The sequence below is a fragment of the Salvia hispanica genome, chromosome 5 (assembly GCF_029641045.1).
Source record: "Salvia hispanica isolate PSC_SH4W2 chromosome 5, Shi_PSC_v1, whole genome shotgun sequence".
Lineage (NCBI taxonomy): Eukaryota > Viridiplantae > Streptophyta > Magnoliopsida > Lamiales > Lamiaceae > Salvia > Salvia hispanica.
This window is the reverse complement of record NC_142696.1, coordinates 8,328,483-8,355,760: the sequence shown is the minus strand read 5'-3', so window position 1 is coordinate 8,355,760 and position 27,278 is coordinate 8,328,483. Positions and strand designations below refer to the sequence as shown.

The window sequence follows — 27,278 nt, the reverse complement described above, 5'->3', positions numbered from 1 at the left end:
TAATCATAACAAGAAGTAATGATAAGAAAATTTAGACGCAAAACTTATATATATATATATAGATCGATGTTCTAAGCCTTAGGGTAAAAAGTCGGGGTGTTACATTCTTTCCCCCTTACCAAAAATTACGTCCCGAAATTTATAAGGGTCTATTCAAATAGTTTCGGGTATTTTTCTTTCATCTCGTCTTCCAGCTCCCATGTAGCTTCTTCGTATCCATGATGCTTCCACAAGACCTTCACCGAAGTGATAGATTTTGTCCTTAGTTGTTGCACCTTCCGGTCTAGGATTGCTTCTGGCTTCTCCTCGTAACTCAAGTCCGGGTTTAACATCATCTCTTCATGGTGGATCACATGTTTCGGGTCGTACACATATTTCCGCAGCTGCGAAACATGGAAGACATTGTGCACGCTTCCGAAACTTGGTGGCAGCGCCAAACGATATGCGACGGGTCCAATTTCCTCCAGGATTTCGTAGGGGCCAATGAAACGAGGCCTAAGCTTCCCCTTCACCCCAAAACGTATTATCCCTTTAGAAGGAGACACCTTCAAGAAGACCTTGTCTCCTACCTTGAACTGCAGGTCGGTCCGTCGAGCATCTGCATAGGACTTTTGTCTGTCTTGTGCTTCCTTGATTCTTCCTTTGATCTGCCGCACGATTTCAACCATTTCGTTGACTACTTCGGGGCCCAGCATCTTCCTTTCGCCAACCTCGTCCCAGTATAGTGGTGATCTGCACTTCCTCCCATATAGCGCTTCGTAGGGTGCCATATCAATGGTCGCCTGGTAGCTGTTGTTGTAGGCGAATTCTATCAAGGGTAGAATTGTCTCCCAACTTCCTCCCCTGTCAAGTATGACGGCTCGGAGCATATCCTCCAGCGTTTGGATCGTTCTTTCCGATTGCCCATCAGACTGTGGGTGGAACGCGGTACTGAAATTTAACTTCGTACCCAGTTCTTCTTGCAGGCTCTTCCAGAAATTTGAAGTGAATTTTGCATCTCGATCTGACGTGATTGAGGCTGGGATACCATGTAAGCGTACGATTTCTCGCACATAAAGTTGAGACAGCCTTTCAGATCCATAAGTGATTGGAACTGGTAGGAAGTGGGCACTTTTAGTAAGGCGATCCACGATCACCCAGATTGCAGTGTTTCCTCGCTTGGTCTTTGGCAAGCCCGTCACAAAATCCATGGTTATGTGTTCCCATTTCCATTCAGGAATTTATAAGGGTTGCAGTTTCCCGTACGGTCGCTGATGTAGAGCCTTGACTTGTTGACACGCCAAACATTTTTCCACGAATGATACTATACTTCTTTTCATGCCATCCCACCAAAATTTCCGCTTTAAGTCTTGATACATCTTGGTACTTCCAGGGTGTGCGGTGTAAGGTGTGTCATGAGCTTCGCTCAAGATTTAATCTCTCAGTTTCTCATCCTGGGGCACACACAGCCTCCCTCCGAAAGTGAGGGCGTTGTCCGCCTCCTCGTGATAGGTCTCATGTCCGTCAATCCTCACCTTTGCTCGTATCTTTTCCAGACCTTCGTCCTGTCTCTGTGCAGCGATGATACGCTACCTCAAATCTGGCTCCACCACTAGAGTAGCAATCCTTGCTTCTACCGTTTCTGGGGCACTTATCATTTCCATGTTGAGCTTGCCAAATTCTCGTAGTAGTTCCTCCTCGTGGGTGAACATGGCTGTCAAGTGCTGAGTCTTTCGGCTTAAGGCATCGGCCACCACATTGGCCTTGCCGGGATGGTAGTTGATGCCGCAATCATAATCTTTCACTAGCTCCAACCATCTCCTCTGTCTCATGTTCAAGTCCTTTTGTTCGAAGAAATACTTGAGGCTTTTATGGTCCGTGAAAATCTCACACCGAACTCCGTAGAGATGGTGCCTCCAAATCTTTAGTGCGTGCACTACTGCGGCTAACTCCAAATCATGGGTAGGATAATTAAGCTCGTGCAGTCTGAGCTGTCGTGATGCATAAGCTATCACCCTGCCATTTTGCATGAGGACGCAGCCCAACCCACTTTTTGATGCGTCAGTGTACACCACATAGTCTACCGTTGGATCGGGGACGGCCAGAACTGGCGCGGTGGTCAATTTCTTCTTTAGTAACTCAAAACTTTCTGCACATTCTGGGGTCCACGAAACTTTGGTGCCCTTTTTGAGTTGTTGCGTCATCGGTCTTGCAATCTTTGAGAAGCCCTCGATGAATCTTCTATAATAACCTGCCAATCCCAGGAAGCTTCGTATCTCGTTGGGTATTCCAGGCGGTTTCCAATTTTGCACGGCCTCCACCTTTGCTGGATCTACTTGGATTCCTTCGGCAGTCACCACATGACCGAGGAAATTCACCTCGTTGAGCCAAAATTCACACTTGCTGAATTTGGCGTATAGCTTCTCGGCCCTTAGTGTTTCCAGAGTGATCCGCAGGTGTTCTTCGTGTTCTTTCTTGTCCTTTGAGTAGATGAGCACATCGTCTATGAATACCAATACGAACTTGTCAAGATAGGGGTGGAAGACTCGGTTCATGAGATCCATGAATACCGCAGGCGCATTTGTCAAGCCGAAGGGCATCACTACAAACTCGTAGTGACCATACCGCGTTCGAAAAGCCATCTTTGGAATGTCATCTTGTCGAATCTTCAGTTGGTGGTAGCCTGACTTTAAATCCATCTTTGAGAAGACACTAGCTCCCCGGAGCTGGTCGAACAAGTCATCAATTCTTGGCAACGGATATTTGTTCTTCAAAGTTAGCTTGTTCAACTCCCGGTAGTCAATGCACATTCTTAGCGTCCCATCTTTCTTCTTCACAAAAAGTACAGGTGCTCCCCACGGTGAGACACTGGGTCTGATGAAACCCAAGTCCATCAGTTCTTGATGTTGCATCTTCAATTCCTCCAATTCCTTCGGGGCCATCCGATATGGGGCTTTCGATACTGGCGCAGACCCGGGTTCGAGATCGATGGTGAACTCCAATTGCCTATCCGGGGGTAAGCCAGGTAGATTGTCGGGAAACACATCTGGGAACTCTCGCACTATTTCTACATCTTCAATTTTCCTCTCTTCTTTTCTCTCTTCGTTCAGGTAGACAAGATAGGCCGGGTGGCCTTTTCGTACAAGCGTTGCAGCTTGTAGCGCGGAGATTATGGATTTCCGCTTACCCAAGGTAACCCCATGAAAGTTAGTGGCGTCCTTTCCGGGAGGGTGAAAAGAGATTTGTCGTTGGTTGCACATGATAGTGGCATAGTTTTCAGCTAGCCAATCCATTCCAAGGATTATATCAACGTCGGACTTGGGCATAACACTCAAGTTGTTGACTAATAACTGATGTCCTCCAAAAGAAACCTCTAGGTTTGAGCAGAAGCACAAAATTTCAATTATTCCTCCGACAGGCGAAGACACCCTAAGTCTATGTTCAACTTGATTCGTTGGGATTTCTAAGGTATCTACGCAAGTTGCTGATATGAAGGAGTGCGATGCACCAGTATCAAATAAGAGAATGACAGGTACACCGAGGAGCATAGCCATACCTGCTAGATTTCCTTGGTCCCCTTCTGGCTTCTTCTGTCTGAGAGCATAGGCACGTGCCTGTGATGGGAGACTCGGCCTCCGAGGATGTCGCTGTTTTGGTGGAGGGAGTAATTGTGGTGGTTGCCACGGTTGCATCTGGACTGCTTGCAACTGTGTGCGATATACTGGCTGGTTCGACCTTGCCCCTACTCCAGAAGTCTTGTTCGGACAGTTCCTAGCAAAGTGGCCATTCCTTCCACACACGAAGCAAATGTCTGTCCCTGCTCTGCAGATTCCCGTGTGCACCTTGTTGCATTTGGGGCACGGTCTCGGATTTGATTGATAGCCCCCAATTGGATTTGGGGCATTTTGTCTTCCAACGTCATGGTGGTGAGGTTGTGGTTGCCATGGCCGTTTCTGTTGTTGAGGACCTCGGGTACCTTCCCATTTGCGTTTTTCTTTGGACCCTTGGGGGTGGTTCTGAGGAGGTACCGGAGCTACAGTCTGAGTGCTCCGTTCAGTGGGCATTGCCGCCTCTATATCCAAAGCTCGGCTCAGGGACTCCAGATAGGTCAATCCCCCGTGGCTAGCTAATGCCATCCTAATCTCGTGCCTCAGACCGGCACAAAATTTCTCCGCAATCCTTTCATCAGTGTCGACTTGTTCTGGAGCATATCGGGACATCTCGCAGAAAATCCTATCATACTCTGTTACTGACATCCTTCCCTGCTTAAGGTGATAGAATTCCACTTTCTTCTTCTTTCGGTAACTCTTAGGGATGTACTTATCATACATTTCTGCCTTGAACTGCTCCCAAGTTAAGCTTGCAATCTGGCCTGGGGTCATGGTCTTCTTACGTGCCTCCCACCAGAAATCAGCCGATCCAGTCAATTGGAAGGTCACACACGTCATACGTTCTCCATCTGTGCACTGCAAGAAGTTGAATATCCGTTCCATTGCACGCACCCAAGTCTCAGCCTCGACTGGGTCGCCTAGTCCGTTAAAGGTTGGTGGATTCTGTCGGAGAAAGACTTCTTCAATCCTGCGTTCAATCCTCGGAATTTGCATTAGTGGTGGCGGGGGAGGTAAAGGTGGAGGCGGAGATGGAGATGGAGGTGGTGGCGTAACTTCGCGCCAATCTTCATGATTTCGTTCGACAATTTGGGGCATTCTTCCACCGCGTCCCCTTCCCCGTCCTCTAGGACGTCCTACCCTCCTAGGTGGCATTCTATAAAAAAGAATTTATTATTGAGACAATAAAAAAACGAAACACGTGTTGGTCTCTTGTACATAACTTTAATTGAAGGCAACCAACAAGAGGCATAATAACATCACATATAAACAAGATACGATCGTAAGCATAGAACATCTGCATATATATATATATATATATATATATATATATATATATATATATATATATCAAGCCAAAATTGCCTCTAGAGAGGACCTTTTGTACATAACTGATCATTTTACCAAAACATATGAAAGTCCCAAATCTAAGCGACCAACAGCCAAAGATCGTGAAACCGTAGGAAGAAATAGTTTTCACGTCACAAGGGGACTAGAAAGAAGATAAAACAACTAGCATCAGGACGGCCTCATAAAGGGTCCGTTGCTGATGGTACATAACTAACACTACTCTACCAGTCGCCATCCGAGTCTAGAGAGCTCAGCCCCGAGCTCCCCTCAAAGCCATCGTCGCTACTGATCTCAATCGGGTCATCTGCGGCCCCTCCTGGTAACACCTCCGGCACGGGATGAGGTATCGCAGCGTCCGGAACTGCCCAAACCTCACGGTGTATCTCATCCCTAACGATAGTGAGGCCGTCCTCAAAGTATGCCAACCATCGTCTCATGTCAGCTGCCCATCGATCCCATTCAGTGTCCAACTCATCGGGTGGGGGTAGTCCACCAGGCAACCCCAAGAACTGTCTGTGCTCAAACGGACTCCTCATCAGCGGAGTTGCTTCATCATCTGCCTGATACTCGATTGGGTACTCATCGTTGTCAGGGGCAGCAATCATGGGGGCCTCGCCCCACCATGTCGGGTCATGCTCTGGGTGGGAAAACTGGTGCACCCCCTGGGGTATGTCATAGCCCGGGAGTAGGTCCCTCTCATGTCCGTGTGAGGGTCCAGCCTCATGATCGTGCTGGCCCTGAGGCGCGTCATCGGGGATAATCGATCCACACCATTGGAGCGGAGGGGGCGGCAGGTCGCCCAGACAGAATGTCGGCGTGTCCCGATAGTGCACATACTGAAGGAAAATGAAAGTAATGAAACCTCGAAAGTCTCCCTCCAACTCTGGATTATTAAACACACGGTAAATGTAGCTGCTCGACAACCATATGGCCCATGGCACCCAATCCATAGGTAGTAGGGAAATCAGGTGATGTATGCCATCCAGTCCTGAAATGCCATGCTCGTGAGCTGCCTCCCACAACTCAAAGAACTCGTAGAGGATCCGTATCACCCTGTCCGTTGGGCGTGGCCGATAAGACCGATAAGCAAGGATGGCGTTGTCCGCCACCATCTGCGGGGTGTTCTGATCATGTGGGGTGGTTTTACCGTTCATCTACAAAAGGAGTTTCATTGTAACCATTAGCAAGAGAGAGATAATGGGGTAAGCATTTGTGCGATACTTCTTTTGGTGAAACGTAAAGGGTATACTTGGCCAAGGCCGCACGCATCGGGATAGGCGTTCATTATTAAAGGACTTTGTGTGCCGGGTTTGAAAGCGTAAGATCAATTTGTCATAAGGTAAGCATCGGGAAATGCTTTGTTAGAACGGAGGTACTTCGAATTCGTTCATCGAGGCATAGAAAATTTTCGAAAGGGCTGCAAGGTTCATGGTGGTACTAATCAACGTTTGTTATCATCTTACGTATCTCTCTGTACTTCTAACTATAATCTCATAACATTAGCACAAAGATTACATCGCTCGGGAAAGCGAGAATCACACATATACTTATTTCTTCTAAGTTCTCATTTCAGGGGTGCTCATTTTATCAGCTTGATTAAAATTCTTAAAAGGCATCTTACAAGAAGAATAAATTACCTTCATTCAGGTTGAGGGCGATGAAATTGATGCTGAGTTGTGGTCGATCTCGCTAACTTAGTCTAGCGAATCAAGTCTAGACTTTTCTTTTCAAAGAAGGACTCACGGTTACAGAGCAGAAAACCTAGGCTCTGATACCACTCTGTCACGACCGCGCTTTGCTAAGGATAGCATTGCTCGGTAAATCATGACTAGGGGAGGGAATTAAGAAGAGGGGGTAGAAAGGGGTGAAAGAATTAATGATAAGACACAAATATTTCTTCATAAGATGAGAGATGTTCACAAGACAACAAAGATCATGAGAATTTGAAAGAGTGTTTATCACAGATCACTCATTACTGATCGTTTTTCCTATGACCCATCTACTACAAAATACTACGACAAAAGCACAGCGGAAGGAGTTGTAACCACATGGTCATGTGTATGAAGACACATGCCACGAAAATTCTACAAAAGAGATGAGACGACCTCAACTCCACTCAGCCACCATTTCATCACTTGCTCAACCTGCACATTTAGAAATACATGCAGGGCTGAGTACGGAGTACTCAGTGAACACATTGCCGAAAGATACACATATAAGAAAAAGTTATTATCATGCCATCACAGTAACACACGGGGGTTTTTCTTAAAGGCCCGAGCTTACTAAGTTCATTTTCATAAAATTCGCCTGATCAGGCTAAGTTCATTCCAGCAATCCGCCATATCTGATGGTTCATTCTGTGTCGGGAAGGTGGCCACCTTCCACGATCACATTGACCGGCCAACCCTTACGATGACTCACGGTCCATTCCTTTGTGCACACTAACTCGAATAGGATCTTGGTCCTATTGGAGCCGAATTCGTTTCATTCATTCATTCATTTGGCATCGCCAAGCAGATAGGCATCATAAAATAAATAATTTATGGCACGATAACATTTTAAAAAAAAAAGTAAGTGCAATTTTATCAAACAAAAATAATTTCATATATTTGATAAATTTTATCCACACTTAATGTGTTGGATATAAAGCCCACCTCAAAGCTTCCAAGTAAACTCTACAAAAGCCCGACTTTGGGTAATCAAACTCCGCGAACACGCCCTTCTTGAAAGAGTATAATGATTTAAATTAGTTTTATGAACATACATAAGGTGCATGACATGAAATGATCCTACATGTAGTATGCGTCCTACGTTCGGGGTTCGATCAAGATAACTTCATTCCACTTAAAAAGTGGATCTCTATTAAAATTTATTACTTGGGAGATGGTTCATTAAATCCATACATTCTTATCTTCAAGAAGTTTAATTAATTAATTAAGGAGGGCAAGACATTAATTTATCATAAGATTAATTATTTAAAAGCTTCAAACAAATTAAGAACTAGTAAACCAAAATTAATAGATAAGGATTTATTTTATTACTTAAGCTTCAAAGCCCAAAATTCTCATTCCCTCTAAATTCTCGGCCCATAATAAATAAGAGACCATCTTACTAAATTAATTACTTGGCCCAAAGGAGAGGCCCAAAAGTGTTGCCCTAAAAGCACTAAAAGAAACTAGCCTCCCTTCTTTCTTCTTATTTCAAAAAAAACATTTCTCCCCTCTCCCCAACATCTCACTCTCTCGCCACTTCTCTGCCGGCGGTTTTGGCGTCGCCGGCGAGCGACGCCGGCCACCGGCCGCGCCCCTCCTCTCTCCCTCGGTCTCTCTCTCTCTGCCTCGGTCTCTCTCTCTCTGCCTCGCGGCCTCTCTCTCTCTGCCGGCGCGAACCGCCACCTCCGCCGTCGCCGCCGGGCCGCTGCTGCCGTCGCTGGTGGGCCGCTGCCGCCGTCGCCGCCGGGTACACGGCGGTCTCATCGTCGTTGACCGAGAGAGGTAGGAATTTCCCCCATTTCTCCTTCTTTCTCTTCTTCTTTATTTTCTTAAATTGAAGGCTTAGGACTAACAATTAAGTCTTGAAATGTGAAGATTCAGATAGATCGTGAAAAAGGGATTAATTTCGTGGTGAAAAGTCGGACAACCGCCGGAAAGTCGCCGGACTGCCGCCGGACTACCGCCGCCGCCGGTCTGCGCCGCCGCCGGTGGGCCACTGCTGGGCAGTCTCTCCGAGGTCCGACAGCTTCTTCACTCACGAGGTAAGCTTTCCAAGATCGTTATTATTGTGCAAAGAAGATCTCTAATAGTTTAGGCATTGCTTAATTGTTTTCTTTGTCTAAGTTTTCTATAGTTAGGGCAATTCCATTCTAGAAAGTCATATGCATATTTGATATGAAAATCATTAGGGAAGAGGCATAATAACATGGTTTGAGTATTAAGCACTTTATTCCTCAATGATCAAGCTCTAGTTGTGGTTTTAAGTTCGATGAAAGAGTTCTAAATGTTAAAGAGGGTGAAGGAAGTGGTATAGAATTGGTATTTGACATGGGAGGCTTCAAATGTTCATGCTTTACTAATTTTAATATGAAAATGACAATGTAGTAGGAAAAACAATTGTTAGGAGAATTCACCTTGAGAAAAGGAGAAGAAGAAGAATGGTAATGTGTAGGAAATTTGACTCCTCTTCTTCAAACACTTATATGCATCCTCATCTTGATAGAATTTTGATTAGAGAATTTTCATGGTTGAACAAAAGGATCAAGAGGGAAGATGGAGTGGTATTTATAAGGGAAATGGGTGCATAGGAATGCTTGGTCATAAGCTTGATTCATGGGTGGAGGGGTATTGCCCAAGAGTTATGGACTCTTTGCCATAAGAGGCAAGGTGGCTAATCAATCTTTCAAATTACTATAATTGGTAAGAATATTATGTCTCGTCACTTAAAAAGACGTGAGCCGTCGTTTGGAAAACGTGAGCCGCCGTTTGATTTGCGTGTTTGATGTGATTTGATTTCGTCGATTGTCTCGTCTTGATTTAACGTGCTTCTTATCCATTCGTGTAGGTATCGGGGTTCAAGACGTGGCTATTGCGCAAGATCCGGAGGGCATGGAGCGTATTTTATTTTTAATTAATATTTACTTAAACGTTGAACTCGTGTATGGACTTTTATTTGAAACTCGGTCTTCACAAACGGACTTTTATTAGAGCAACATTTATATTGACTATTACTATTTTTGTTCATTACTAAAAAAAAATATACTTCACAACGATTAATCATAACAAGAAGTAATGATAAGAAAATTTAGACGCAAAACTTATATATATATAGATCGATGTTCTAAGCCTTAGGGTAAAAAGTCGGGGTGTTACATTCTTTCCCCCTTACCAAAAATTTCGTCCCGAAATTTGTAAGGGTCTATTCAAATAGTTCCGGGTATTTTTCTTTCATCTCGTCTTCCAGCTCCCATGTAGCTTCTTCGTATCCATGATGCTTCCACAAGACCTTCACCGAAGTGATAGATTTTGTCCTTAGTTGTTGCACCTTCCGGTCTAGGATTGCTTCTGGCTTCTCCTCGTAACTCAAGTCCGGGTTTAACATCATCTCTTCATGGTGGATCACATGTTTCGGGTCGTACACATATTTCCGCAGCTGCGAAACATGGAAGACATTGTGCACGCTTCCGAAACTTGGTGGCAGCGCCAAACGATATGCGACGGGTCCAATTTCCTCCAGGATTTTGTAGGGGCCAATGAAACGAGGCCTAAGCTTCCCCTTCACCCCAAAACGTATTATCCCTTTAGAAGGAGACACCTTCAAGAAGACCTTGTCTCCTACCTTGAACTGCAGGTCGGTCCGTCGAGCATCTGCATAGGACTTTTGTCTGTCTTGTGCTTCCTTGATTCTTCCTTTGATCTGCCGCACGATTTCAACCATTTCGTTGACTACTTCGGGGCCCAGCATCTTCCTTTCGCCAACCTCGTCCCAGTATAGTGGTGATCTGCACTTCCTCCCATATAGCGCTTCGTAGGGTGCCATATCAATGGTCGCCTGGTAGCTGTTGTTGTAGGCGAATTCTATCAAGGGTAGAATTGTCTCCCAACTTCCTCCCCTGTCAAGTATGACGGCTCGGAGCATATTCTCCAGCTTTTGGATCGTTCTTTCCGATTGCCCATCAGACTGTGGGTGGAACGCGGTACTGAAATTTAACTTCGTACCCAGTTCTTCTTGCAGGCTCTTCCAGAAATTTGAAGTGAATTTTGCATCTCGATCTGACGTGATTGAGGCTGGGATACCATGTAAGCGTACGATTTCTCGCACATAAAGTTGAGACAGCCTTTCAGATCCATAAGTGATTGGAACTGGTAGGAAGTGGGCACTTTTAGGAAGTGGGCACTTTTAGTAAGGCGATCCACGATCACCAAGATGGCAGTGTTTCCTCGCTTGGTCTTTGGCAAGCCCGTCACAAAATCCATGGTTATGTGTTCCCATTTCCATTCAGGAATTTCTAAGGGTTGCAGTTTCCCGTACGGTCGCTGATGTAGAGCCTTGACTTGTTGACACGCCAAACATTTTTCCACGAATGATACTATACTTCTTTTCATGCCATCCCACCAAAATTTCCGCTTTAAGTCTTGATACATCTTGGTACTTCCAGGGTGTACGGTGTAAGGTGTGTCATGAGCTTCGCTCAAGATCTCATCTCTTAGTTTCTCATCCTGGGGCACACACAGCCTCCCTCCGAAAGTGAGGGCGTTGTCCGCCTCCTCGTGATAGGTCTCATGTCCGCCAATCCTCACCTTTGCTCGTATCTTTTCCAGACCTTCGTCCTGTCTCTGTGCAGCGATGATACGCTCCCTCAAATCTGGCTCCACCACTAGAGTAGCTATCCTTGCTTCTACCGTTTCTGGGGCACTTATCATTTCCATGTTGAGCTTGCCAAATTCTCGTAGTAGTTCCTCCTCGTGGGTGAACATGGCTGTCAAGTGCTGAGTCTTTCGGCTTAAGGCATCGGCCACCACATTGGCCTTGCCGGGATGGTAGTTGATGCCGCAATCATAATCTTTCACTAGCTCCAACCATCTCCTCTGTCTCATGTTCAAGTCCTTTTGTTCGAAGAAATACTTGAGGCTTTTATGGTCCGTGAAAATCTCACACCGAACTCCGTAGAGATGGTGCCTCCAAATCTTTAGTGCGTGCACTACTGCGGCTAACTACAAATCATGGGTAGGATAACTAAGCTCGTGCAGTGTGAGCTGTCGTGATGCATAAGCTATCACCCTGCCATTTTGCATGAGGACGCAGCCCAACCCACTTTTTGATGTGTCAGTGTACACCACATAGTCTACCGTTGGATCGGGGACGGCCAGAACTGGCGCGGTGGTCAATTTCTTCTTTAGTAACTCAAAACTTTCTGCACATTCTGGGGTCCACGAAACTTTGGTGCTCTTTTTGAGTTGTTGCGTCATCGGTCTTGCAATCTTTGAGAAGCCCTCGATGAATCTTCTATAATAACCTGCCAATCCCAGGAAGCTTCGTATCTCGTTGGGTGTTCCAGGCGGTTTCCAATTTTGCACGGCCTCCACCTTTGCTGGATCTACTTGGATTCCTTCGGCAGTCACCACATGACCGAGGAAATTCACCTCGTTGAGCCAAAATTCACACTTGCTGAATTTGGCGTATAGCTTCTCGGCCCTTAGTGTTTCCAGAGTGATCCGCAGGTGTTCTTCGTGTTCTTTCTTGTCCTTTGAGTAGATGAGCACATCGTCTATGAATACCAATACGAACTTGTCAAGATAGGGGTGGAAGACTCGGTTCATGAGATCCATGAATACCGCAGGCGCATTTGTCAAGCCGAAGGGCATCACTACAAACTCGTAGTGACCATACCGCGTTCGAAAAGCCGTCTTTGGAATGTCATCTTGTCGAATCTTCAGTTGGTGGTAGCCTGACTTTAAATCCATCTTTGAGAAGACACTAGCTCCCCGGAGCTGGTCGAACAAGTCATCAATTCTTGGCAACGGATATTTGTTCTTCAAAGTTAGCTTGTTCAACTCCCGGTAGTCAATGCACATTCTTAGCGTCCCATCTTTCTTCTTCACAAAAAGTACTGGTGCTCCCCACGGTGAGACACTGGGTCTGATGAAACCCAAGTCCATCAGTTCTTGATGTTGCATCTTCAATTCCTCCAATTCCTTCGGGGCCATCCGATATGGGGCTTTCGATACTGGCGCAGACCCTGGTTCGAGATCGATGGTGAACTCCAATTGCCTATCCGGGGGTAAGCCAGGTAGATTGTCGGGAAACACATCTGGGAACTCTCGCACTATTTTTACATCTTCAATTTTCCTCTCTTCTTTTCTCTCTTCGTTCAGGTAGACAAGATAGGCCGGGTGGCCTTTTCGTACAAGCGTTGCAGCTTGTAGCGCGGAGATTATGGATTTCCGCTTACCCAAGGTAACCCCATGAAAGTTAGTGGCGTCCTTTCCGGGAGGGTGAAAAGAGATTTGTCGTTGGTTGCACAGGATAGTGGCATAGTTTTCAGCTAGCCAATCCATTCCAAGGATTATATCAACGTCGGACATGGGCATAACACTCAAGTTGTTGACTAATAACTGATGTCCTCCAAAAGAAACCTCTAGGTTTGAGCAGAAGCACAAAATTTCAATTATTCCTCCGACAGGCGAAGACACCCTAAGTCTATGTTCAACTTGATTCGTTGGGATTTCTAAGGTATCTACGCAAGTTGCTGATATGAAGGAGTGCGATGCACCAGTATCAAATAAGAGAATGACAGGTACACCGAGGAGCATAGCCATACCTGCTAGATTTCCTTGGTCCCCTTCTGGCTTCTTCTGTCTGAGAGCATAGGCACGTGCCTGTGATGGGAGACTCGGCCTCCGAGGATGTCGCTGTTTTGGTGGAGGGAGTAATTGTGGTGGTTGCCACGGTTGCATCTGGACTGCTTGCAACTGTGTGCGATATACTGGCTGGTTCGACCTTGCCCCTACTCCAGAAGTCTTGTTCGGACAGTTCCTAGCAAAGTGGCCATTCCTTCCACACACGAAGCAAATGTCTGTCCCTGCTCTGCAGATTCCCGTGTGCACCTTGTTGCATTTGGGGCACGGTCTCGGATTTGATTGATAGCCCCCAATTGGATTTGGGGCATTTTGTCTTCCAACGTCATGGTGGTGAGGTTGTGGTTGCCATGGCCGTTTCTGTTGTTGAGGACCTCGGGTACCTTCCCATTTGCGTTTTTCTTTGGACCCTTGGGGGTGGTTCTGAGGAGGTACCGGAGCTACAGTCTGAGTGCTCCGTTCAGTGGGCATTGCCGCCTCTATATCCAAAGCTCGGCTCAGGGACTCCAGATAGGTCAATCCCCCGTGGCTAGCTAATGCCATCCTAATCTCGTGCCTCAGACCGGCACAAAATTTCTCCGCAATCCTTTCATCAGTGTCGACTTGTTCTGGAGCATATCGGGACATCTCGCAGAAAATCCTATCATACTCTGTTACTGACATCCTTCCCTGCTTAAGGTGATAGAATTCCACTTTCTTCTTCTTTCGGTAACTCTTAGGGATGTACTTATCATACATTTCTGCCTTGAACTGCTCCCAAGTTAAGCTTGCAATCTGGCCTGGGGTCATGGTCTTCTTACGTGCCTCCCACCAGAAATCAGCCGATCCAGTCAATTGGAAGGTCACACACGTCATACGTTCTCCATCTGTGCACTGCAAGAAGTTGAATATCCGTTCCATTGCACGCACCCAAGTCTCAGCCTCGACTGGGTCGCCTAGTCCGTTAAAGGTTGGTGGATTCTGTCGGAGAAAGACTTCTTCAATCCTGCGTTCAATCCTCGGAATTTGCATAAGTGGTGGCGGGGGAGGTGAAGGTGGAGGCGGAGATGGAGATGGAGGTGGTGGCGTAACTTCGTGCCAATCTTCATGATTTCCGTCGACAATTTGGGGCATTCTTCCACCGCGTCCCCTTCCCCGTCCTCTAGGACGTCCTACCCTCCTAGGTGGCATTCTATAAAAAAGAATTTATTATTGAGACAATAAAAAAACGAAACACGTGTTGGTCTCTTGTACATAACTTTAATTGAAGGCAACCAACAAGAGGCATAATAACATCACATATAAACAAGATACGATCGTAAGCATAGAACATCTGCATATATATATATATATATATATATATATATATATATATCAAGCCAAAATTGCCTCTAGAGAGGACCTTTTGTACATAACTGATCATTTTACCAAAACATATGAAAGTCCCAAATCTAAGCGACCAACAGCCAAAGATCGTGAAACCGTAGGAAGAAATAGTTTTCACGTCACAAGGGGACTAGAAAGAAGATAAAACAACTAGCATCAGGACGGCCTCATAAAGGGTCCGTTGCTGATGGTACATAACTAACACTACTCTACCAGTCGCCATCCGAGTCTAGAGAGCTCAGCCCCGAGCTCCCCTCAAAGCCATCGTCGCTACTGATCTCAATCGGGTCATCTGCGGCCCCTCCTGGTAACACCTCCGGCACGGGATGAGGTATCGCAGCGTCCGGAACTGCCCAAACCTCACGGTGTATCTCATCCCTAACGATAGTGAGGCCGTCCTCAAAGTATGCCAACCATCGTCTCATGTCAGCTGCCCATCGATCCCATTCAGTGTCCAACTCATCGGGTGGGGGTAGTCCACCAGGCAACCCCAAGAACTGTCTGTGCTCAAACGGACTCCTCATCAGCGGAGTTGCTTCATCATCTGCCTGATACTCGATTGGGTACTCATCGTTGTCAGGGGCAGCAATCATGGGGGCCTCGCCCCACCATGTCGGGTCATGCTCTGGGTGGGAAAACTGGTGCACCCCCTGGGGTATGTCATAGCCCGGGAGTAGGTCCCTCTCATGTCCGTGTGAGGGTCCAGCCTCATGATCGTGCTGGCCCTGAGGCGCGTCATCGGGGATAATCGATCCACACCATTGGAGCGGAGGGGGCGGCAGGTCGCCCAGACAGAATGTCGGCGTGTCCCGATAGTGCACATACTGAAGGAAAATGAAAGTAATGAAACCTCGAAAGTCTCCCTCCAACTCTGGATTATTAAACACACGGTAAATGTAGCTGCTCGACAACCATATGGCCCATGGCACCCAATCCATAGGTAGTAGGGAAATCAGGTGATGTATGCCATCCAGTCCTGAAATGCCATGCTCGTGAGCTGCCTCCCACAACTCAAAGAACTCGTAGAGGATCCGTATCACCCTGTCCGTTGGGCGTGGCCGATAAGACCGATAAGCAAGGATGGCGTTGTCCGCCACCATCTGCGGGGTGTTCTGATCATGTGGGGTGGTTTTACCGTTCATCTACAAAAGGAGTTTCATTGTAACCATTAGCAAGAGAGAGATAATGGGGTAAGCATTTGTGCGATACTTCTTTTGGTGAAACGTAAAGGGTATACTTGGCCAAGGCCGCACGCATCGGGATAGGCGTTCATTATTAAAGGACTTTGTGTGCCGGGTTTGAAAGCGTAAGATCAATTTGTCATAAGGTAAGCATCGGGAAATGCTTTGTTAGAACGGAGGTACTTCGAATTCGTTCATCGAGGCATAGAAAATTTTCGAAAGGGCTGCAAGGTTCATGGTGGTACTAATCAACGTTTGTTATCATCTTACGTATCTCTCTGTACTTCTAACTATAATCTCATAACATTAGCACAAAGATTACATCGCTCGGGAAAGCGAGAATCACACATATACTTATTTCTTCTAAGTTCTCATTTCAGGGGTGCTCATTTTATCAGCTTGATTAAAATTCTTAAAAGGCATCTTACAAGAAGAATAAATTACCTTCATTCAGGTTGAGGGCGATGAAATTGATGCTGAGTTGTGGTCGATCTCGCTAACTTAGTCTAGCGAATCAAGTCTAGACTTTTCTTTTCAAAGAAGGACTCACGGTTACAGAGCAGAAAACCTAGGCTCTGATACCACTCTGTCACGACCGCGCTTTGCTAAGGATAGCATTGCTCGGTAAATCATGACTAGGGGAGGGAATTAAGAAGAGGGGGTAGAAAGGGGTGAAAGAATTAATGATAAGACACAAATATTTCTTCATAAGATGAGAGATGTTCACAAGACAACAAAGATCATGAGAATTTGAAAGAGTGTTTATCACAGATCACTCATTACTGATCGTTTTTCCTATGACCCATCTACTACAAAATACTACGACAAAAGCACAGCGGAAGGAGTTGTAACCACATGGTCATGTGTATGAAGACACATGCCACGAAAATTCTACAAAAGAGATGAGACGACCTCAACTCCACTCAGCCACCATTTCATCACTTGCTCAACCTGCACATTTAGAAATACATGCAGGGCTGAGTACGGAGTACTCAGTGAACACATTGCCGAAAGATACACATATAAGAAAAAGTTATTATCATGCCATCACAGTAACACACGGGGGTTTTTCTTAAAGGCCCGAGCTTACTAAGTTCATTTTCATAAAATTCGCCTGATCAGGCTAAGTTCATTCCAGCAATCCGCCATATCTGATGGTTCATTCTGTGTCGGGAAGGTGGCCACCTTCCACGATCACATTGACCGGCCAACCCTTACGATGACTCACGGTCCATTCCTTTGTGCACACTAACTCGAATAGGATCTTGGTCCTATTGGAGCCGAATTCGTTTCATTCATTCATTCATTTGGCATCGCCAAGCAGATAGGCATCATAAAATAAATAATTTATGGCACGATAACATTTTAAAAAAAAAAGTAAGTGCAATTTTATCAAACAAAAATAATTTCATATATTTGATAAATTTTATCCACACTTAATGTGTTGGATATAAAGCCCACCTCAAAGCTTCCAAGTAAACTCTACAAAAGCCCGACTTTGGGTAATCAAACTCCGCGAACACGCCCTTCTTGAAAGAGTATAATGATTTAAATTAGTTTTATGAACATACATAAGGTGCATGACATGAAATGATCCTACATGTAGTATGCGTCCTACGTTCGGGGTTCGATCAAGATAACTTCATTCCACTTAAAAAGTGGATCTCTATTAAAATTTATTACTTGGGAGATGGTTCATTAAATCCATACATTCTTATCTTCAAGAAGTTTAATTAATTAATTAAGGAGGGCAAGACATTAATTTATCATAAGATTAATTATTTAAAAGCTTCAAACAAATTAAGAACTAGTAAACCAAAATTAATAGATAAGGATTTATTTTATTACTTAAGCTTCAAAGCCCAAAATTCTCATTCCCTCTAAATTCTCGGCCCATAATAAATAAGAGACCATCTTACTAAATTAATTACTTGGCCCAAAGGAGAGGCCCAAAAGTGTTGCCCTAAAAGCACTAAAAGAAACTAGCCTCCCTTCTTTCTTCTTATTTCAAAAAAAACATTTCTCCCCTCTCCCCAACATCTCACTCTCTCGCCACTTCTCTGCCGGCGGTTTTGGCGTCGCCGGCGAGCGACGCCGGCCACCGGCCGCGCCCCTCCTCTCTCCCTCGGTCTCTCTCTCTCTGCCTCGGTCTCTCTCTCTCTGCCTCGCGGCCTCTCTCTCTCTGCCGGCGCGAACCGCCACCTCCGCCGTCGCCGCCGGGCCGCTGCTGCCGTCGCTGGTGGGCCGCTGCCGCCGTCGCCGCCGGGTACACGGCGGTCTCATCGTCGTTGACCGAGAGAGGTAGGAATTTCCCCCATTTCTCCTTCTTTCTCTTCTTCTTTATTTTCTTAAATTGAAGGCTTAGGACTAACAATTAAGTCTTGAAATGTGAAGATTCAGATAGATCGTGAAAAAGGGATTAATTTCGTGGTGAAAAGTCGGACAACCGCCGGAAAGTCGCCGGACTGCCGCCGGACTACCGCCGCCGCCGGTCTGCGCCGCCGCCGGTGGGCCACTGCTGGGCAGTCTCTCCGAGGTCCGACAGCTTCTTCACTCACGAGGTAAGCTTTCCAAGATCGTTATTATTGTGCAAAGAAGATCTCTAATAGTTTAGGCATTGCTTAATTGTTTTCTTTGTCTAAGTTTTCTATAGTTAGGGCAATTCCATTCTAGAAAGTCATATGCATATTTGATATGAAAATCATTAGGGAAGAGGCATAATAACATGGTTTGAGTATTAAGCACTTTATTCCTCAATGATCAAGCTCTAGTTGTGGTTTTAAGTTCGATGAAAGAGTTCTAAATGTTAAAGAGGGTGAAGGAAGTGGTATAGAATTGGTATTTGACATGGGAGGCTTCAAATGTTCATGCTTTACTAATTTTAATATGAAAATGACAATGTAGTAGGAAAAACAATTGTTAGGAGAATTCACCTTGAGAAAAGGAGAAGAAGAAGAATGGTAATGTGTAGGAAATTTGACTCCTCTTCTTCAAACACTTATATGCATCCTCATCTTGATAGAATTTTGATTAGAGAATTTTCATGGTTGAACAAAAGGATCAAGAGGGAAGATGGAGTGGTATTTATAAGGGAAATGGGTGCATAGGAATGCTTGGTCATAAGCTTGATTCATGGGTGGAGGGGTATTGCCCAAGAGTTATGGACTCTTTGCCATAAGAGGCAAGGTGGCTAATCAATCTTTCAAATTACTATAATTGGTAAGAATATTATGTCTCGTCACTTAAAAAGACGTGAGCCGTCGTTTGGAAAACGTGAGCCGCCGTTTGATTTGCGTGTTTGATGTGATTTGATTTCGTCGATTGTCTCGTCTTGATTTAACGTGCTTCTTATCCATTCGTGTAGGTATCGGGGTTCAAGACGTGGCTATTGCGCAAGATCCGGAGGGCATGGAGCGTATTTTATTTTTAATTAATATTTACTTAAACGTTGAACTCGTGTATGGACTTTTATTTGAAACTCGGTCTTCACAAACGGACTTTTATTAGAGCAACATTTATATTGACTATTACTATTTTTGTTCATTACTAAAAAAAAATATACTTCACAACGATTAATCATAACAAGAAGTAATGATAAGAAAATTTAGACGCAAAACTTATATATATATAGATCGATGTTCTAAGCCTTAGGGTAAAAAGTCGGGGTGTTACATTCTTTCCCCCTTACCAAAAATTTCGTCCCGAAATTTGTAAGGGTCTATTCAAATAGTTCCGGGTATTTTTCTTTCATCTCGTCTTCCAGCTCCCATGTAGCTTCTTCGTATCCATGATGCTTCCACAAGACCTTCACCGAAGTGATAGATTTTGTCCTTAGTTGTTGCACCTTCCGGTCTAGGATTGCTTCTGGCTTCTCCTCGTAACTCAAGTCCGGGTTTAACATCATCTCTTCATGGTGGATCACATGTTTCGGGTCGTACACATATTTCCGCAGCTGCGAAACATGGAAGACATTGTGCACGCTTCCGAAACTTGGTGGCAGCGCCAAACGATATGCGACGGGTCCAATTTCCTCCAGGATTTCGTAGGGGCCAATGAAACGAGGCCTAAGCTTCCCCTTCACCCCAAAACGTATTATCCCTTTAGAAGGAGACACCTTCAAGAAGACCTTGTCTCCTACCTTGAACTGCAGGTCGGTCCGTCGAGCATCTGCATAGGACTTTTGTCTGTCTTGTGCTTCCTTGATTCTTCCTTTGATCTGCCGCACGATTTCAACCATTTCGTTGACTACTTCGGGGCCCAGCATCTTCCTTTCGCCAACCTCGTCCCAGTATAGTGGTGATCTGCACTTCCTCCCATATAGCGCTTCGTAGGGTGCCATATCAATGGTCGCCTGGTAGCTGTTGTTGTAGGCGAATTCTATCAAGGGTAGAATTGTCTCCCAACTTCCTCCCCTGTCAAGTATGACGGCTCGGAGCATATTCTCCAGCTTTTGGATCGTTCTTTCCGATTGCCCATCAGACTGTGGGTGGAACGCGGTACTGAAATTTAACTTCGTACCCAGTTCTTCTTGCAGGCTCTTCCAGAAATTTGAAGTGAATTTTGCATCTCGATCTGACGTGATTGAGGCTGGGATACCATGTAAGCGTACGATTTCTCGCACATAAAGTTGAGACAGCCTTTCAGATCCATAAGTGATTGGAACTGGTAGGAAGTGGGCACTTTTAGGAAGTGGGCACTTTTAGTAAGGCGATCCACGATCACCAAGATGGCAGTGTTTCCTCGCTTGGTCTTTGGCAAGCCCGTCACAAAATCCATGGTTATGTGTTCCCATTTCCATTCAGGAATTTCTAAGGGTTGCAGTTTCCCGTACGGTCGCTGATGTAGAGCCTTGACTTGTTGACACGCCAAACATTTTTCCACGAATGATACTATACTTCTTTTCATGCCATCCCACCAAAATTTCCGCTTTAAGTCTTGATACATCTTGGTACTTCCAGGGTGTACGGTGTAAGGTGTGTCATGAGCTTCGCTCAAGATCTCATCTCTCAGTTTCTCATCCTGGGGCACACACAGCCTCCCTCCGAAAGTGAGGGCGTTGTCCGCCTCCTCGTGATAGGTCTCATGTCCGCCAATCCTCACCTTTGCTCGTATCTTTTCCAGACCTTCGTCCTGTCTCTGTGCAGCGATGATACGCTCCCTCAAATCTGGCTCCACCACTAGAGTAGCTATCCTTGCTTCTACCGTTTCTGGGGCACTTATCATTTCCATGTTGAGCTTGCCAAATTCTCGTAGTAGTTCCTCCTCGTGGGTGAACATGGCTGTCAAGTGCTGAGTCTTTCGGCTTAAGGCATCGGCCACCACATTGGCCTTGCCGGGATGGTAGTTGATGCCGCAATCATAATCTTTCACTAGCTCCAACCATCTCCTCTGTCTCATGTTCAAGTCCTTTTGTTCGAAGAAATACTTGAGGCTTTTATGGTCCGTGAAAATCTCACACCGAACTCCGTAGAGATGGTGCCTCCAAATCTTTAGTGCATGCACTACTGCGGCTAACTCCAAATCATGGGTAGGATAACTAAGCTCGTGCAGTGTGAGCTGTCGTGATGCATAAGCTATCACCCTGCCATTTTGCATGAGGACGCAGCCCAACCCACTTTTTGATGTGTCAGTGTACACCACATAGTCTACCGTTGGATCGGGGACGGCCAGAACTGGCGCGGTGGTCAATTTCTTCTTTAGTAACTCAAAACTTTCTGCACATTCTGGGGTCCACGAAACTTTGGTGCTCTTTTTGAGTTGTTGCGTCATCGGTCTTGCAATCTTTGAGAAGCCCTCGATGAATCTTCTATAATAACCTGCCAATCCCAGGAAGCTTCGTATCTCGTTGGGTGTTCCAGGCGGTTTCCAATTTTGCACGGCCTCCACCTTTGCTGGATCTACTTGGATTCCTTCGGCAGTCACCACATGACCGAGGAAATTCACCTCGTTGAGCCAAAATTCACACTTGCTGAATTTGGCGTATAGCTTCTCGGCCCTTAGTGTTTCCAGAGTGATCCGCAGGTGTTCTTCGTGTTCTTTCTTGTCCTTTGAGTAGATGAGCACATCGTCTATGAATACCAATACGAACTTGTCAAGATAGGGGTGGAAGACTCGGTTCATGAGATCCATGAATACCGCAGGCGCATTTGTCAAGCCGAAGGGCATCACTACAAACTCGTAGTGACCATACCGCGTTCGAAAAGCCGTCTTTGGAATGTCATCTTGTCGAATCTTCAGTTGGTGGTAGCCTGACTTTAAATCCATCTTTGAGAAGACACTAGCTCCCCGGAGCTGGTCGAACAAGTCATCAATTCTTGGCAACGGATATTTGTTCTTCAAAGTTAGCTTGTTCAACTCCCGGTAGTCAATGCACATTCTTAGCGTCCCATCTTTCTTCTTCACAAAAAGTACTGGTGCTCCCCACGGTGAGACACTGGGTCTGATGAAACCCAAGTCCATCAGTTCTTGATGTTGCATCTTCAATTCCTCCAATTCCTTCGGGGCCATCCGATATGGGGCTTTCGATACTGGCGCAGACCCTGGTTCGAGATCGATGGTGAACTCCAATTGCCTATCCGGGGGTAAGCCAGGTAGATTGTCGGGAAACACATCTGGGAACTCTCGCACTATTTTTACATCTTCAATTTTCCTCTCTTCTTTTCTCTCTTCGTTCAGGTAGACAAGATAGGCCGGGTGGCCTTTTCGTACAAGCGTTGCAGCTTGTAGCGCGGAGATTATGGATTTCCGCTTACCCAAGGTAACCCCATGAAAGTTAGTGGCGTCCTTTCCGGGAGGGTGAAAAGAGATTTGTCGTTGGTTGCACAGGATAGTGGCATAGTTTTCAGCTAGCCAATCCATTCCAAGGATTATATCAACGTCGGACATGGGCATAACACTCAAGTTGTTGACTAATAACTGATGTCCTCCAAAAGAAACCTCTAGGTTTGAGCAGAAGCACAAAATTTCAATTATTCCTCCGACAGGCGAAGACACCCTAAGTCTATGTTCAACTTGATTCGTTGGGATTTCTAAGGTATCTACGCAAGTTGCTGATATGAAGGAGTGCGATGCACCAGTATCAAATAAGAGAATGACAGGTACACCGAGGAGCATAGCCATACCTGCTAGATTTCCTTGGTCCCCTTCTGGCTTCTTCTGTCTGAGAGCATAGGCACGTGCCTGTGATGGGAGACTCGGCCTCCGAGGATGTCGCTGTTTTGGTGGAGGGAGTAATTGTGGTGGTTGCCACGGTTGCATCTGGACTGCTTGCAACTGTGTGCGATATACTGGCTGGTTCGACCTTGCCCCTACTCCAGAAGTCTTGTTCGGACAGTTCCTAGCAAAGTGGCCATTCCTTCCACACACGAAGCAAATGTCTGTCCCTGCTCTGCAGATTCCCGTGTGCACCTTGTTGCATTTGGGGCACGGTCTCGGATTTGATTGATAGCCCCCAATTGGATTTGGGGCATTTTGTCTTCCAACGTCATGGTGGTGAGGTTGTGGTTGCCATGGCCGTTTCTGTTGTTGAGGACCTCGGGTACCTTCCCATTTGCGTTTTTCTTTGGACCCTTGGGGGTGGTTCTGAGGAGGTACCGGAGCTACAGTCTGAGTGCTCCGTTCAGTGGGCATTGCCGCCTCTATATCCAAAGCTCGGCTCAGGGACTCCAGATAGGTCAATCCCCCGTGGCTAGCTAATGCCATCCTAATCTCGTGCCTCAGACCGGCACAAAATTTCTCCGCAATCCTTTCATCAGTGTCGACTTGTTCTGGAGCATATCGGGACATCTCGCAGAAAATCCTATCATACTCTGTTACTGACATCCTTCCCTGCTTAAGGTGATAGAATTCCACTTTCTTCTTCTTTCGGTAACTCTTAGGGATGTACTTATCATACATTTCTGCCTTGAACTGCTCCCAAGTTAAGCTTGCAATCTGGCCTGGGGTCATGGTCTTCTTACGTGCCTCCCACCAGAAATCAGCCGATCCAGTCAATTGGAAGGTCACACACGTCATACGTTCTCCATCTGTGCACTGCAAGAAGTTGAATATCCGTTCCATTGCACGCACCCAAGTCTCAGCCTCGACTGGGTCGCCTAGTCCGTTAAAGGTTGGTGGATTCTGTCGGAGAAAGACTTCTTCAATCCTGCGTTCAATCCTCGGAATTTGCATAAGTGGTGGCGGGGGAGGTGAAGGTGGAGGCGGAGATGGAGATGGAGGTGGTGGCGTAACTTCGTGCCAATCTTCATGATTTCCGTCGACAATTTGGGGCATTCTTCCACCGCGTCCCCTTCCCCGTCCTCTAGGACGTCCTACCCTCCTAGGTGGCATTCTATAAAAAAGAATTTATTATTGAGACAATAAAAAAACGAAACACGTGTTGGTCTCTTGTACATAACTTTAATTGAAGGCAACCAACAAGAGGCATAATAACATCACATATAAACAAGATACGATCGTAAGCATAGAACATCTGCATATATATATATATATATATATATATATATATATATATCAAGCCAAAATTGCCTCTAGAGAGGACCTTTTGTACATAACTGATCATTTTACCAAAACATATGAAAGTCCCAAATCTAAGCGACCAACAGCCAAAGATCGTGAAACCGTAGGAAGAAATAGTTTTCACGTCACAAGGGGACTAGAAAGAAGATAAAACAACTAGCATCAGGACGGCCTCATAAAGGGTCCGTTGCTGATGGTACATAACTAACACTACTCTACCAGTCGCCATCCGAGTCTAGAGAGCTCAGCCCTGAGCTCCCCTCAAAGCCATCGTCGTTACTGATCTCAATCGGGTCATCTGCGGCCCCTCCTGGTAACACCTCCGGCACGGGATGAGGTATCGCAGCGTCCGGAACTGCCCAAACCTCACGGTGTATCTCATCCCTAACGATAGTGAGGCCGTCCTCAAAGTATGCCAACCATCGTCTCATGTCAGCTGCCCATCGATCCCATTCAGTGTCCAACTCATCGGGTGGGGGTAGTCCACCAGGCAACCCCAAGAACTGTCTGTGCTCAAACGGACTCCTCATCAGCGGAGTTGCTTCATCATCTGCCTGATACTCGATTGGGTACTCATCGTTGTCAGGGGCAGCAATCATGGGGGCCTCGCCCCACCATGTCGGGTCATGCTCTGGGTGGGAAAACTGGTGCACCCCCTGGGGTATGTCATAGCCCGGGAGTAGGTCCCTCTCATGTCCGTGTGAGGGTCCAGCCTCATGATCGTGCTGGCCCTGAGGCGCGTCATCGGGGATAATCGATCCACACCATTGGAGCGGAGGGGGCGGCAGGTCGCCCAGACAGAATGTCGGCGTGTCCCGATAGTGCACATACTGAAGGAAAATGAAAGTAATGAAACCTCGAAAGTCTCCCTCCAACTCTGGATTATTAAACACACGGTAAATGTAGCTGCTCGACAACCATATGGCCCATGGCACCCAATCCATAGGTAGTAGGGAAATCAGGTGATGTATGCCATCCAGTCCTGAAATGCCATGCTCGTGAGCTGCCTCCCACAACTCAAAGAACTCGTAGAGGATCCGTATCACCCTGTCCGTTGGGCGTGGCCGATAAGACCGATAAGCAAGGATGGCGTTGTCCGCCACCATCTGCGGGGTGTTCTGATCGTGTGGGGTGGTTTTACCGTTCATCTACAAAAGGAGTTTCATTGTAACCATTAGCAAGAGAGAGATAATGGGGTAAGCATTCGTGCGATACTTCTTTTGGTGAAACGTAAAGGGTATACTTGGCCAAGGCCGCACGCATCGGGATAGGCGTTCATTATTAAAGGACTTTGTGTGCCGGGTTTGAAAGCGTAAGATCAATTTGTCATAAGGTAAGCATCGGGAAATGCTTTGTTAGAACGGAGGTACTTCGAATTCGTTCATCGAGGCATAGAAAATTTTCGAAAGGGCTGCAAGGTTCATGGTGGTACTAATCAACGTTTGTTATCATCTTACGTATCTCTCTGTACTTCTAACTATAATCTCATAACATTAGCACAAAGATTACATCGCTCGGGAAAGCGAGAATCACACATATACTTATTTCTTCTAAGTTCTCATTTCAGGGGTGCTCATTTTATCAGCTTGATTAAAATTCTTAAAAGGCATCTTACAAGAAGAATAAATTACCTTCATTCAGGTTGAGGGCGATGAAATTGATGCTGAGTTGTGCAAAGTAGATCTCTAATAGTTTAGGCATTGCTTAATTGTTTTCTTTGTCTAAGTTTTCTATAGTTAGGGCAATTCCATTCTAGAAAGTCATATGCATATTTGATATGAAAATCATTAGGGAAGAGGCATAATAACATGGTTTGAGTATTAAGCACTTTATTCCTCAATGATCAAGCTCTAGTTGTGGTTTTAAGTTCGATGAAAAAGTTCTAAATGTTAAAGAGGGTGAAGGAAGTGGTATAGAATTGGTATTTGACATGGGAGGCTTCAAATGTTCATGCTTTACTAATTTTAATATGAAAATGACAATGTAGTAGGAAAAACAATTGTTAGGAGAATTCACCTTGAGAAAAGGAGAAGAAGAAGAATGGTAGTGTGTAGGAAATTTGACTCCTCTTCTTCAAACACTTATATGCATCCTCATCTTGATAGAATTTTGATTAGAGAATTTTCATGGTTGAACAAAAGGATCAAGAGGGAAGATGGAGTGGTATTTATAAGGGAAATGGGTGCATAGGAATGCTTGGTCATAAGCTTGATTCATGGGTGGAGGGGTATTGCCCAAGAGTTATGGACTCTTTGCCATAAGAGGCAAGGTGGCTAATCAATCTTTCAAATTACTATAATTGGTAAGAATATTATGTCTCGTCACTTAAAAAGACGTGAGCCGTCGTTTGGAAAACGTGAGCCGCCGTTTGATTTGCGTGTTTGATGTGATTTGATTTCGTCGATTGTCTCGTCTTGATTTAACGTGCTTCTTATCCATTCGTGTAGGTATCGGGGTTCAAGACGTGGCTATTGCGCAAGATCCGGAGGGCATGGAGCGTATTTTATTTTTAATTAATATTTACTTAAACGTTGAACTCGTGTACGGACTTTTATTTGAAACTCGGTCTTCACAAACGGACTTTTATTAGAGCAACATTTATATTGACTATTACTATTTTTGTTCATTACTAAAAAAAAATATACTTCACAACGATTAATCATAACAAGAAGTAATGATAAGAAAATTTAGACGCAAAACTTATATATATATAGATCGATGTTCTAAGCCTTAGGGTAAAAAGTCGGGGTGTTACATACCCTTTTGTTGATATTTTGTCTACTATTTATTGAGATTTTGTGAGCTTTAATCTCATCCACTCATTTTAAAATCCAAGGGTGGAGATTTAGTCTTGATTTTGGATTAGGGTGCTAAAAGCATTAGAATAGGACCCTTATATCATATATATAATATATATTCTTCTAATA

At 45.4% G+C, this 27,278-nt stretch overlaps 2 protein-coding genes and 3 long non-coding RNA genes across 5 annotated transcripts; 3 read left to right on the top strand and 2 right to left on the bottom strand.

The window, feature by feature from the left end:
* Positions 1–8,247: 8,247 nt before the first annotated feature.
* On the top strand, positions 8,248–9,638 carry LOC148924316 (uncharacterized). Its single transcript, XR_016130226.1, has 3 exons — positions 8,248–8,431; positions 8,525–8,691; positions 9,495–9,638. It is a non-coding gene; the product is annotated as an uncharacterized LOC148924316 (long non-coding RNA).
* Positions 9,639–12,864: 3,226 nt separating this feature from the next.
* LOC148924315 (uncharacterized) lies at positions 12,865–14,275 on the bottom strand. The gene is made up of 2 exons (XM_089059051.1): positions 13,067–14,275; positions 12,865–12,975 (listed from the first exon to the last, which is right to left on the bottom strand). Exons 1-2 carry the CDS (start codon positions 14,186–14,188, stop codon positions 12,865–12,867), a joined length of 1,233 nt encoding a protein of 410 aa, XP_088915177.1. The 5' UTR covers positions 14,189–14,275.
* Positions 14,276–17,953: 3,678 nt separating this feature from the next.
* Positions 17,954–19,342, top strand: LOC148924314 (uncharacterized). The gene is made up of 3 exons (XR_016130231.1): positions 17,954–18,135; positions 18,229–18,395; positions 19,199–19,342. It is a non-coding gene; the product is annotated as an uncharacterized LOC148924314 (long non-coding RNA).
* Positions 19,343–22,568: 3,226 nt separating this feature from the next.
* On the bottom strand, positions 22,569–23,979 carry LOC148924313 (uncharacterized). Its single transcript, XM_089059050.1, has 2 exons — positions 22,771–23,979; positions 22,569–22,679 (listed from the first exon to the last, which is right to left on the bottom strand). The coding sequence occupies exons 1-2, from the start codon at positions 23,890–23,892 to the stop codon at positions 22,569–22,571; spliced, it is 1,233 nt and encodes a 410-aa protein (XP_088915176.1). The 5' UTR covers positions 23,893–23,979.
* Positions 23,980–26,044: 2,065 nt separating this feature from the next.
* Positions 26,045–26,942, top strand: LOC148924312 (uncharacterized). Its single transcript, XR_016130261.1, has 2 exons — positions 26,045–26,653; positions 26,799–26,942. It is a non-coding gene; the product is annotated as an uncharacterized LOC148924312 (long non-coding RNA).
* The last annotated feature ends 336 nt before the right edge of the window (positions 26,943–27,278 follow it).

Bases quoted from the DNA above. Each gene is read 5' to 3' on its own strand.
- LOC148924315 (XM_089059051.1), bottom strand. From the start codon at position 14,188: ATGGAACGGATATTCAACTTCTTGCAGTGCACAGATGGAGAACGTATG. The intron at 12,976-13,066 runs GTTTCTTTTGGA...TGGATTGGCTAG, and splicing joins GCTTCTGCTCAAACCTAGAG to CTGAAAACTATGCCACTATC.
- LOC148924313 (XM_089059050.1), bottom strand. From the start codon at position 23,892: ATGGAACGGATATTCAACTTCTTGCAGTGCACAGATGGAGAACGTATG. The intron at 22,680-22,770 runs GTTTCTTTTGGA...TGGATTGGCTAG, and splicing joins GCTTCTGCTCAAACCTAGAG to CTGAAAACTATGCCACTATC.